Below are 12,946 nucleotides of genomic sequence, written 5' to 3'. Positions count from 1 at the left end.
CTCATTGATATGGGAACTCAGATATGCCAGAGGAGTAGGAGGAGAGTGTGGGAACAAAAAAAGTGAGGAGAAACAAGATCACAAATTTCCCGTTGTAAAACCAATAGGTCACAGTTCTGTTATGTACAACATAGGGAATATAGCCAATAATATAATCTTGTACAATGGCAGATGGTGATCACTTTGTTACATATAATAATGTTGAACAACTATGTTGTACACCTGAAACTAATGTAATATTGTATCTTAACTATATTTTATAATAAAAAAAGAAAGAATGCAGGACTGCTTTCCAGTGCCAAGGTCTATCAATATCCTCTGTGTTTAGCTGCTTTCTCTTCTATTGAGATAAAGCTAAGTGGATAATTTTGTTAAAGATGAGGCAATTGTTTAAAAAAGGGTTCAAGAAGAAAGATGACTATTGAAACCTCTGTGAATAGTCTAATTAACAAAACTACTTTTAGAGCTCATTAAGCTCAACCCTGATGGAAGCCATTATTTTCTGCTGTGAAAATCTGTGACTCAGATTGCTCTCTGTTTAAAATCAGTTGAAAATGTTTGTTTGTTTATTTTGTTATTATTGTAGTTCTGTTGAAATACTGTGACTGTTATTGCAGATCCTGTGAGTAAGCTTAACTTCCAGAGTGTGCCTCAAAGAAACCATTTCTCTGAGTTTAGTCACAAGATAATGATATACACTCACATTTCACCCTCTGTCCCTTAATTACCTGCCTTCCATTTGATTGAAGTGTCACCATGATTCAACATTCAGTCACCTTTTAAAAATTAATTCTGTCTTGTATTTTATTTGGTGATGAATAGCCTGTCAGTTTCTAGCAGACTGCACTTGACATTTTCATACATGCCAAACCAAAGTAGCTCTAAGATTTCATTCATAATTGAGTCATTCTGGTGACTAGTAAGAGCCAAAAATTAACTGAAAGAACCTTATCTTCATGTACAGAAGTATGCTGAAGTTTTTAAAAAAGCTAATTCTAGCAGGTTATTGTTGTGTGTATATTTGTAGTCTTTTTCAAACAAGACAATTTGTCATAATAGTTTGATTTTTAAGGCTACAAGGTAATCAGTATATACAAAAAGGATATACATTTAGTATGTATTTGACATGTAGTTACTGTCAATATTACAACTAATTCCATTTCATAGTAAAAAATGGATCTTTTCATAGGACAAATATTCTATTCTATTATTTGTTTCAATAGATTCCTTACATACAATATAAAAGTAGAACATTGCTCTCTGTTTTAGCAGTAGTAAAATAGCTAGAGGCTATTTCTCCTTTCCCAAGAATATATTGAATCTCAAATAAGATCTAGATTGGAAATAAAACCTCAGGGAAATTTAGACTGTAGTGTTTTGTCTTTTCAGTTTATAAATGATATATGTATAGAATGATATAAAATTCAGCAAAGTCTTCTTGGAGAGAAACATTTAAAGGAGAGAGGTGAATGAAAGTTATTGGCATTGTATAGGAAAGTGACCTACAAGGGGAACAGTATGATATTGTTTAAAAGAGAAAGTGTGAAAAATCCTGAGAGCAAGTTTTACCAGCTTTATGAGTTACTGTGGATTTGTTTCACTATTTATCCTTTACATTCTGTCTTAACTGGGGCCCATGTGTGAATTTAAGGGGAGAATAAAGGATTTGAAAGAAAATCCGCATGAAAAGTTGAAAATAATTGACATTCTACATAGTTGATGCTCTTGATGATTTGCATAATACAAGCCTGGTATATAGTATAATGAAAACGGTACTGGACTCAGAAGTCAGTTACCTGGGTATAAGTCCTGGTTTTGCTTTTTAAGTACAGGCTGAATGTACTTAAGTAAGACAGTGGCCTCTTTGATGGTCTTTAATTGGGGCAGAGATAATGGCTTAGTTCATGAAGAGAGGATCAAATGAATTATAAGTAGTTGTTTTGTAAATCCTGAAATGTTTCTAAACTAGAATGTAGTGGTGGTGTTTAAAATTAGTTTTTAGTATTATGTTTGGTTTGCCTTTCAAAAATCTTAAATTATTCATGAAAAAAAAGAAAGAAAAAGAACAAAGCTGTTTTGGGTGGGCCTGATTGTTAAAAACATGTTGCCCAGCTGTTCTTAAACTTAAGGGAAAAGACTAAGTAAGACTAAGGTTTACAGTAGAGCACAAAGGGTTTAGATTAGGTATAAATACAATCTAATAGCAGTTTGATTTGTTTAAAATAGTAGTATTTTTCTCAGGCATACTATAAAACTTTCTTTAGATGCCTTCAAAAACTAAAAATAGACTTTCATCATCTGTGTTGGTTTAGGTAATGTTTTGCTGAAGATGTAAGGATGATTAATTTAATATTACCTTTAATGTTTGCTTCTACTACAAAAGTTGTACATCACTTTTTAAGTCAGCCTGGAAATATTTATAGAATTGGAACTCCTCAAAAAAGTAACAAATGTAGTTTTAAAATGTCCTGTTGTGTTCAGTCTACAGAATTTCAATGTGGTCAAATTAATGGGGCAGGAAGCTAGAATAGAAGTCATTGCTTAAAAATCTTCATCAACTTACTATAGTTCTAAGTCTCTAAGTAATCCATATCAAAATTCTTTACATCACCAAGTCATATATAAGGGGATTGCTTGAGTTGAGGTTTTCAGTGTTTCCATTGGTATCATGAATTCTGCATTATGTATTGTTGGCCTTTTTATATTAGAAATTGAAGCTACTAGCAGTGGTTATCCACATGTGTATGCAAGACTAATATGCTTCTATTTATTTATTTTTTTTAAGTGTAAGGAAGGGAGATAGCAAGACAGATTCTTGCATGTGCCCTGGCAGGGATTCACCCGGCAACCCTGTCTATGGCCAATGCTCAAGTACTAAGCTATTTTTAGTGCCTAAGGCTGATGCGCTTGGATCAACTGAGCTATCCTCAATGCCCAGGGCTACACTTGAACCAATCGAGCCACTGGCTGCAAGAGGGGAAGAGGGAGAAAAAGGGGAGAGGGGAGGGGAGAGAAGCAGATGGTTGCTTCTCAAGTATGCCCTAACTGGGAATCAAACCCAGACATCCATACACTGGCCCAACACTCTATCCACTGAGCCACCAGCCAGGTCCCTAACATGCTTCTAAGACAGGCTTCTTCCTATAGCATATAAGAAAATTCTTACCTTTGATATTTTTTGTTACTACTATTGCTGCTATGTTTATTGATCACTTAATATATGCCAGGCATTGTTCTAGGTGCTTTAGATAAATTAGCACATTTAATTCTCACAACAACCCACTGAATAATTTAATATTACCATCCCCAGTTAACAGGGCAGGAAACGTACAGGGAGGTTAAGTGGCTCTCTTAGGGACATAGAGCTGGCAAGTGGCAGAATCAGAACCCTTTGTTGTGTGGTTCCAATAGTGCCTGCCACTAGTCTCCTACGCTGGTGCTCTTGTCACCACCCTCCGTGAAGTGCTTGCTGCCTCCTCTGGAAAACAGAAAGTTTGTACAGTTGAAAAGGATAAAGAATGTGTATAAAATACACTTATCATGATTATAGTATGGATTTCGGTTAACTTTTCTTGACTTATAAAATTCAACATCAGGGGTTGGTTTCATGTGAAACTTCAATAGTATGGAATGTGTATTGGATCAACTATTCTGAGCATATTAGAAAAAGGCAGTGATTAACTCCCATACTCAGGTGCCAATATAGTAGTGTGTGTGTAAACCACCAGGCATCAGCAAGAGTGACTTTGTGTCGACATGGTTACAGGACACAGCAGAGCGGCTAATGAGTATGACCTTGACTTCTTCAGTGCTGAGTATTCAGAAAACCAGAATTAGTTCATGAATGTTAACTGAGTAATCTTGGAATGACCATGTGTGATGTGGGTGTTAGTATAGTGTTTTGAATAGGAAGTAGATATTAGAAACTGTCACACATATCTAGACAATCAGAACTGTTTATATTAAAAGAAACCACTTTTAAGGAAGCATGGATTGACATTATTAGTGTTAGAGGTATGGAAACTATTTCTTCTAAAATGTTTTATTATAAAAGAGCCAGAGAGTACAAGCCCCAAGTTATATAAGTATAGGTGAACAAGTCAGTGTTGTATGAAAATATTCAATATAATTACGTAAAGCCATCTGATATATTACAAACCCTTAAACATATTGAATTATAAGACAGTATCATTCGTAGCAATAGTAACAGTAGTAACAACCACACAACTACTCATACTTATTGTAAATCAGGAAAGTGCGTTATGTACATTTAACCTTTACAGTGTGTGAAATGGTTGCTATTATAACCTCCATCTCACAGATGAGAAAACAGAGGGAAAGGATTAGTTATGTGCGTAAGGTTACTTAACTAACAAGCATTATTCATTCATATTTATTAAGTGTACCTAACATAGGCTGGCAGTATCCTAAGTAGTAGAAAATCAGTAATGAGTAAAACAAAGTCCAGTTTTCATAGAAGGACCTTACCTTCTGTGAGGAAGGTAAACAGCAAACAGATGATCATAGAAACATATAAGAAGTCAGATGGTGATAAGGATTGTGTGGGACAGTAAAGCCCAGTAAAAGGGAAGTGAGGGGTGCTGGTTATGGTGTTGGGATGGGCTGTCGTTATTCTTTTATACAGAACAGTAAGGAGGACCTCTCTGGTAAGGTGGCATTTCAGCAGACACCTGAGGGAGAGGAGGGGTATTTGTAGGAAGACCATTCTGGCAAAGGAGGGAAAGAGGTCCCTGTACTTGGGGTGCCTGAGGAAGACCGAAGAGGCCATTTAGGTGCTGTGGGTGAAGAGTGGCTGGTCAGAGTTTGAATGCAGCCACTTGAATTGATCTGACCCCAGACCCCACATTTTTTATCACCATACTAATCTGATGGGGCAACCACAGTATTACCTAGCCCACTGTGGTCTTGGAGACACTCTGTATTGTACTCATGGAAAAGAGGAGGGCAGTACATTTCTACTCTAGAAGTTCTGTGTGTAGAGTTCAGTGTCTGTGAGAAATCCCTGTGGTTTATGGAGAATAAAAATAGGAAACGATTGTGTGCTTTAAATTGGGGAAACTGGGACTATAACTCGCTGCTCAGGATTTTGTAGTGGTTCTTCATTGCCTTCAGAGCTTTGTAGAAGGTAAGTAACTTTCCCAAAACCCCAAAGGAAATAGACCTAGTTTTTAATGATGTCAAATACTGTGTTCACAACTGCTAAGCAATGCTACTCTTCTCAAAATGCAAAATCAATCCCATGTGCACTGGCAACCTACAGACTGAAATCGACAAGCCTTGGTAAGGAACGCAGGGCCCTCGAGAATAGCTCCCATCTTCTCTTAGCCCTTACTTCTACTGGCCCTCCTCGGCACCTTAGCATGGAGCAGAACAGTTCTCCTGGGTGTCGTGTACCTAGAACTATGCATATTCTGAAATAGCCTTCTTCCTCTTGCTTTATTTTTGGTTATATGTTTTTGTTTTGCTTTTTTTTAGGGGGGGGGGGGGACAGACAAGGACAGACAGGAAGAGAGAGAGATGAGAAGCATCAACTCGTTGTTGCAGCTCCTTAGTTGTTCATTGATTGTTTTCTCATATGTGCCTTGACCAGGGGCTACAGCCTAGCCAGTGACCCCTTGCTCAAGCTATCAACCTTTGCCTCAAGCCTGCCACCCCATGCTCAAGCCAGCGATCCCATGCTCAAGCTGGTGAGCCCATGTTCAAGCTGGATGAGCCAGTGACCTTGGGGTTTTGAACCTGGGTCCTCAGTGTCCCAAGCCTGATGCTCTATCCACTGTGCAGCTGCCTGGTCAGGCCTTCCTCTTGTTTGGTGAAGATTTTGTATCTTCCTTGAGGGCTTTCTTTACCATTCTCCTTCCCAGATTGAATTATGACTTCTTTCCTTGGCTGTTTTTGGAATTTATGTGTTTGTGAACTTGCTCACATTTCCAGTAGAAATCATTCTCTGAGCCTCTGCCCTCTCAGCTGATAAATCTGTGCAAGCATTTGTCATGCCTCTTATCACACTATTTGGCCGGGGGGGGGGGGGGGAGGATAATTTCTTTGCTTAGATCTCTGCCTCTTCTTATAAGTCATTGAAAGCTTATACCTTGTTTTTATCTATATCTCAACTACTGAGAATAGGGCTTGGCATGTAGTTTACCTGTTTATTTAAATTTAACATAAACTATTGATGCAGAGTTAAAATGATGCAGAGTTAAAATGTTTTGATTAGATCAAAACAAATGGAATATGTTAAGCAGTGATGTTAGTTGACTCAGAAAAAAAAATAGGTGATATTGAAAGTAACTACTCTTTAATGAAAGATTAGTATGTGCCAGACATTAAACTCAGTGCTGAAGTACAGCATCTCATTATTCCAAGTCAAATTTGAACTTGAAAGATATACTTTATTGGGGTATCACTTTAAAGCTAAATTAATACCTTATTAGTTATAAATTTTTAAACTAAACCTTAAAAATGCATTTATTTTCAAACAATTGCTAACTGGATAGTAAGAGACTTTAGTAGAGCTATAAGTGGTGGAAAAAGCCCTTGGGATAGGACAGAAGTCATCTTTGTTTTTGTATATTCAGTTTTTAAAACATTACTACAAATGGGTATACTTGGCTACATGTAGCAGTCTTCCGGAAAGAACACTGTATTCATTTATAATTTAAAAATGGTGTTTTGGGTGAGACAGAGGGCTTTTGGAGTAGGGAGCCCAGATGAGACCCTGTTTAATGCAGTGCTTCGTTCCCTTATCAATGGTTAATTGTAAAGGCTTCAGTAAGTGCCATCCTTCCAACCTAAGGCCCAAAGCGCAATACTTAAGGCCTTGGTTACTTAGCCTCATTCTTGATTTTTATTCAATAGAAAACCCATTCATTTGGAATTCTACTGAGTGATTTTTGAACAGGAATTTTTATTGCTAATTGCTTTGTGTTTTCTAGACAAATATGTTATCTCAAATTGATATGCTTATTATCACTGACAACTTATTTTTTGACATGGATTAATTTTGGCATACATAACATTTATATGTTACTATAGCAATATTAAACTATACTCTGAAATGCTTTTAAATGCAAAGTCTGAAAACAATGTATCATATCATTTCCCTCCACTTCTCAGAGCATGATGTAATCTTTCTTTTCTTTTCTTTCCTCTTTCTTTCTTTTCTTTTCTTTCTTTCTTTCTTTCTTTCTTTCTTTCTTTCTTTCTTTCTTTCTTTCTTTCTTTCTTTCTTTCTCTTTCTTTCCTTCTTTTTCTTTCTTTCTCTCTTTCTCTCTCTCTCTTTCTTCCTCCTTCCCTCCTTTTCTTCCTTCCTTTTCTTTCTTAATTTTTTCGCTTGATTTTATTGTCTCCTTAGGTTCTCAATATTTTGTGCTGATTAAAATGGATCAGATAGTCTTTATTTAATCCTAATGCTTAGAGTCTATCAGTAGGAAAGACTACATTAGTGTTCAGAAAAGATATTTAAGAAATTAGTTTGCTTTCAACCCTTTTCGTTCTCCAGTAGAAATTTATTCTAAAGTTCTGTGTGGTTTTATTGCAGTGACACTGCAGCCAGAGCCCTGTGGGAAGCCTTACTAAGCACCAAGCACAAAGAGGCAGTGATGGAAGTCCGGAGACATCTAGTGGAAGCAGCAAGCAAAGAAAACCTGCCAATCAAGATGAGTATGGGTAAGTGTCTACTTCAGCCAGGATAGACGGTAACTGCAGGCTCTAAGGGAGTTCATTTAAGTCTGCTGAGAATGGTGAGCCAACTTAACCAGCATGGCATGTTGTTAAAAGTATTGAAGTATTTGTAAACTGTTGAAAGAGTGGGGAGGAAATACGTACACACTGCCCTTGAGGCTCAACAATGACCCCTTTTCTTAGACTTAAATTTGGGAACACCAGGAGAGTCATTGGATGCAAAGAATAATTCTTTTAGTTTCTTTAGTTAATGTAGAACTATTGAAATCAGTCTGTACCACCTTCCTTTCATTCTATTCCACCCTCACCCTCCTACCTTTTAATCCTCCCTCCCTACTTAATGTGGATAAAAACTCTTTTTATTAATTTTGCATTTTGAATGAACTATTTTGCTGACAAAACAGTTGAGCAGATAGGCATGCTTTGGCCTGGCCTCTCACCTTCAGAGGGCTCTGCTAATTGTCCAGTCACATAAATGTTATCCCTTCTTGACTAGGGTATTACATATCTCATTTTTCTCATTTCTCATGTTTTTCCACACTCAGCTTTGTCTTCAGTCTTAGAAGAATCAGGCTAAAATGGAATATAAGTTTTAAATAGCTTTTTCTTTTGGTTAAAATGTCAGAGAACTAATGTTTTCATTTTAGAAAAGAAATTTGGTGTTCTGTTTTATTTTATTTTTTTAGGTGAGAGGAGGGTGATAGTGAGGCAGACTTCCACAAGTGCCCCAGCCAAGGTCCATGTGGCAACACCATCTGAGGCCAATGCTCTAGTACTGAGGTATTTTGGCACCTGAGGCTGATACGCTTTGACCAACTGAGCTATCCTCAGCACCTGGGGCCATGCTCAATTCAACTACTGGGTGTGGGAGGGGAATTGGGAGAGAAAGGGGAGGAGGATGGGGAAAGAAACAGATAGATGCTTCTCCTATGTGCCCTGAATGGGAATTGAACCTGGGATGTCCACACACCAGGCTGATGCTCTATCCACTGAGCCACTGGCCAAGGCCAGTGTTTTACTTTTTTGTTAAATAATTCTATTAATATGGAAGTACTTAAACATAGATATTGAATCTGGTTAATAGGAAAATTTTACTTATGGAAGGTTTATTTCTATATTTTAAAATTTTTTCTTACTTATAACCTGCTCTTAGATAGCCAATAAATAGTATTAGTACATTTTACTGAGAGGAAAATCTTTCTTTGCTGAGATTCCTAGCCCAAGTTCTTAATGAGTTATAAGTACAAAATTTAAACTATCAGTTTGAAATGGAAGAACAAGATTCTAGAAGTAAAGAAATGTGGATAAACCTTGAAGAAAAAATGTTAACAGAGTCATTACTGGGGGAAAAAAGTCACGACTTTCAGTGTGTAAGGAGACTATATATGAGGGCTTCAAGGAACATAATGATAATAAGAAAAATGAAAATAACATTTATAGAATATTTACAATGTGCCAGGTTTTCTTCTAATTTTTTTCAAGCGTATTTTATTTAATTCTCAGTAAATTCTGGTGAGATAGGTACCATTACTATCCAATTTTTCAGAAAAGGGAACTGGAATAGAGAAAAATTAAGTCGAAGACCTTACCTCTGAGAAGGAATAGGACCGAAATTCAAACCCAGACAGTCTGGTGAAAGAGAAGATGCTCTTCATTTGTAAAACCATCCTTGTTCTATACAACCAATGCCAGAAGTCCTACTGTTGTATTAGGGTAGAAATAAAGCTGCTACTTTAAGACCATCCTGGCATTTGACTATTAATTTCAGTTCCTTTCTTTCTTCCTCTCTCTCTACCTCCCTCCTTTCTCTCTCTCTTCTTCTTCTTCTTTTTTTTACATTTCCACAGTTCTAGGTACATATTAAGAGCAAGCATGTTTACTTTGTAGAGTTCTTCATCCATGATTATGTGAAACAACAAGTAGTTGAGGGCTTGGCCGGTTGTCTCAGTGGTAGAGTGTCTGCCCGGTGTGTGGATGTCCTTGGTACTACGATTCCTGGTCAGGATACACAGGAGAAGTGCCCATTTGCTTCTCTACCCCTCCCCCTCTCGCCTCTTTCTCTCTCTCTCTCTTTCTTTTTCTCTCTCTCTGTCCCTTCTGCAACCATGGCTCAATTAGAGGGAGCTGGCCCCACGCACTGAGGATGGCTCGATGGCCTCCCCCTCAGGCACTAGAATGGCTCCAATTACAATGGAGCAGTGGCCCAGGTGAGCAGAGCATCACCCCCTAGTGGACTTGCCAGCTGGATCCCAGTCAGGTGCATGAGGGAGTCTGTCTCTGCCTCCCCTCCTCTCACTAAAAAAGTACTTGATATGGTCAATCAAGAAAAGTAGAAATGCACAAAGGGTCTTGGTGATAAGACTGATTTATAGTCTGCTTCAGTGATATATCTTATGATGCTATCACAGAGCATAAATGAATTTTTATTGTTTAATGCATAACTCTTGAAAGATTAACACACATTACTTTTTGAAAAGGCTGTGTCTTTTTTAAAAAAAATCAGAACTAAGGTGGGAAAAGTTGAGTAACTTCATAAGGATTCAGATTTAAATGTTTTGAGATTTCTGTTGGCTAAAAAAAATTTAGATAAAATGGTTTGCTTTATCCCTCAAACTCCAGACATGGGGGAGGGTGGGAAGAGAAATAAAAGAGAAGAAAATAGACAGTTGTTAGCAAACTTCTGTTGTAAAAGGGCCAAAGGGATAGATCCAAATCACTCTATCCAGTGTCAAGTATAATTTAGTAAAAGGAATGCAGTGTGACTACCCACTTCTGCTTTATGTCACTAGTCATAATACTAGTCAGAATTTTTGGTGTGTTTCATTTCTATGTACCAACAGAGATACAGCCATCGACAGCAAGGAAAATAGCTGAAATTTAAACATAATAAAACACTGGTATTTGAAAACTGTGTATCATATCTTATCATTATAAGAAGTCATGTTCTTGTATCTTACATATGCTTTTTGGAGCAGCACTTAAAATTATGAAATGTACTTTAAACTATGCACTGTTCTCCCAACCCCTGCTATAAATTCTACCAAAGTATAAAAATTTTTTTGACTGTCGTAGAGACTTCTAGTATTTTTGAGACATTAACCAGAGATTTTAATTTTATACTGAGGATCATCTTGTATTGAAATTTACTGAGAGGGATCCCCTGAGTAAAATCTCAGATCTTAAATATAAAATTTTTCAGTACAAGGTAATATTAAAACATTATCAGCACTAGGAGAAATAAATATCATCCTCTTAAAGGAGAAAATTTCATTGCTAAAACAAACCCACAAACTTTTGTGTATGTAGATTATATCTATTGATATCTGTGGAATAGATAGATTTATAGATTTTTAGATAGGTAGGTAGGTAGGTAGGTAGATAGATAGATAGATAGATAGATAAAAGGTAGATAGCTCCCAGAAATAGCTCACATTGAAAATTGAAGCAGGAAAATTTTTTAAAAGTATTTATTAAGTAATGTAAAAATATAATAAACTTTTTACATGTTAATATAAATAACATATTTTTGTAAAAAATAACTATTTTCTAAAATAAAAAAATTAGTGAGAACAATGGCACAGTTTTATATTTTTGCACATAGAAGACAGCTATATCTCATATCTCCTTTTCATTCAACATGTTGTGATGTATTCTTTTGTTTAAAGTATACAAAGAAAATCTTGTCATACAAATATGCATAGTTTTAAAAGGAAGAAATATTTTAATAACTTTTCAGAAAACTACAGATACTCTTCTTTGATACGATATTATTTTTACAAGAGATAATTTCTTATAGGTTAATTGCAATATAGAATATAAATCCATATAATTAAATTCTCTATATACTGTTATGTTAAAAATCATTGATCGCTCTTGCACTTTGAATGGATCTTTTACACACAAAGCGTTCTATACCATTGTACATTAGGCACTTGGAAAATACTGGTTCTTTAAATTGTGCAGATCTTCCAAATGTTGTACACAGTATGCAATATAATAAAACCACATTTGTTGCTACCCTCACTTAAAGATTTTCTAAGGTATCCTTAGAATATTTCATTCGTTTTTTATTTTTTAGAAAAATGTGTGAAGAACTCGTTTTTCAGTTGTCTCTTCCAGTAAATATTTTGTGCCATTAAAACAGTGTGACTAGTTCAGTTCACAGTCAGAAAACCACACTGGTGCTTTTCTGCAAGGCGATCCTTCTATCATACTTAGGTTGGCACCAAAAGTATTTCTCGTATATTTCTCATTTCTTTACACAGCATATTGACATTTTCTTAAGAGTTCAGATTTGATAAAATGAATTACATTTGCAGTTTCATCATGGCCATTCTGAAGTGAAATTGCCTACTTATTTATATTGGTGTCACTACTGTGATTGACGCCAAGGCACCAGCACTTTTACCTGTCATTCTTTTTGTACCCTCAGTGCAAACACAGCATAGTAACAAGATTGGGTGATATCTTAGTATTATAATGAAAATGGTTTTGATTTTTCTGACTATCTGATAGTGTCTCAGGGTCCCTGGGGTGTGTCTTTGAGAACTGTTATTTAGAAGATGGCCATGTTCTCTGGAGTACAACATTAGTACAATTTCCTGGAGATCTTTGGAATCATAGTTAGATGTGAAAATAAAAGAAGGGACACCTCATTGAAATTTTTTCCAGATATATCCAGATCTAGAAGTAATAGACAATTATTGGATCCTTGTTGGTGATAGGGAACATATAAAATATTATCTTGCATTCAAAGAAACAAGTTATTTAAATTTGCTGAATCTGTTTTTCTGTTTGCAAAACGGGAATTCTAGGACCTGTAAACCTGATAATTAGATGGGATGATTACGTATATGAGACATAGTGTTTGTGAAATTTAAGATGTTCTATAAAAGGAGTGGATAGCATGATGAAATTATTTATCGTCTTCTGGTCAGATAAAACCCATTATTAAAACTATGTCCAATGGTCCTGCAACTGTGCATGAAGAGTGCTCTACCAGATGTAGGGATGGAGTTCATCTCTCAGCTGGTTTTGTGCCCCGATCATCTCAGTGGGAAATATGTGACTAGAGTAATGGTTTGCAGAAGTGAAAGTAGAGATTTGGGATTTAGTTACCTAGTGATTTTGTTGAAGCCTTAATCTAAAGGAAATATAAGAAATATAACAATATTTCTAAAGGAGATATAAAATTATCATCTAGAGAGAGAAGGTAGAATAAGTGAGAAGAGAGTGGAAGGCAGAG

At 36.2% G+C, this 12,946-nt stretch overlaps 1 protein-coding gene across 1 annotated transcript in view; it reads left to right on the top strand.

Annotated features, from left to right (window-relative positions):
* SCFD2 (sec1 family domain containing 2) overlaps window positions 1–12,946 on the top strand; it is a 400,811-nt gene that overhangs the window by 27,486 nt on the left and 360,379 nt on the right. Inside the window, exon 3 of the mRNA XM_066385304.1 lies at window positions 7,559–7,686. Within this exon, the coding sequence (XP_066241401.1) occupies window positions 7,559–7,686 (128 nt within the window). The remainder of the gene's footprint in view (window positions 1–7,558; window positions 7,687–12,946) is intronic.

Source organism: Saccopteryx leptura, chromosome 5 (assembly GCF_036850995.1).
Source record: "Saccopteryx leptura isolate mSacLep1 chromosome 5, mSacLep1_pri_phased_curated, whole genome shotgun sequence".
In the NCBI taxonomy this organism is placed as follows: domain Eukaryota; kingdom Metazoa; phylum Chordata; class Mammalia; order Chiroptera; family Emballonuridae; genus Saccopteryx; species Saccopteryx leptura.
Note: the sequence above shows the minus strand (reverse complement) of the source record. Positions and strands in the feature narration are given on the sequence as shown.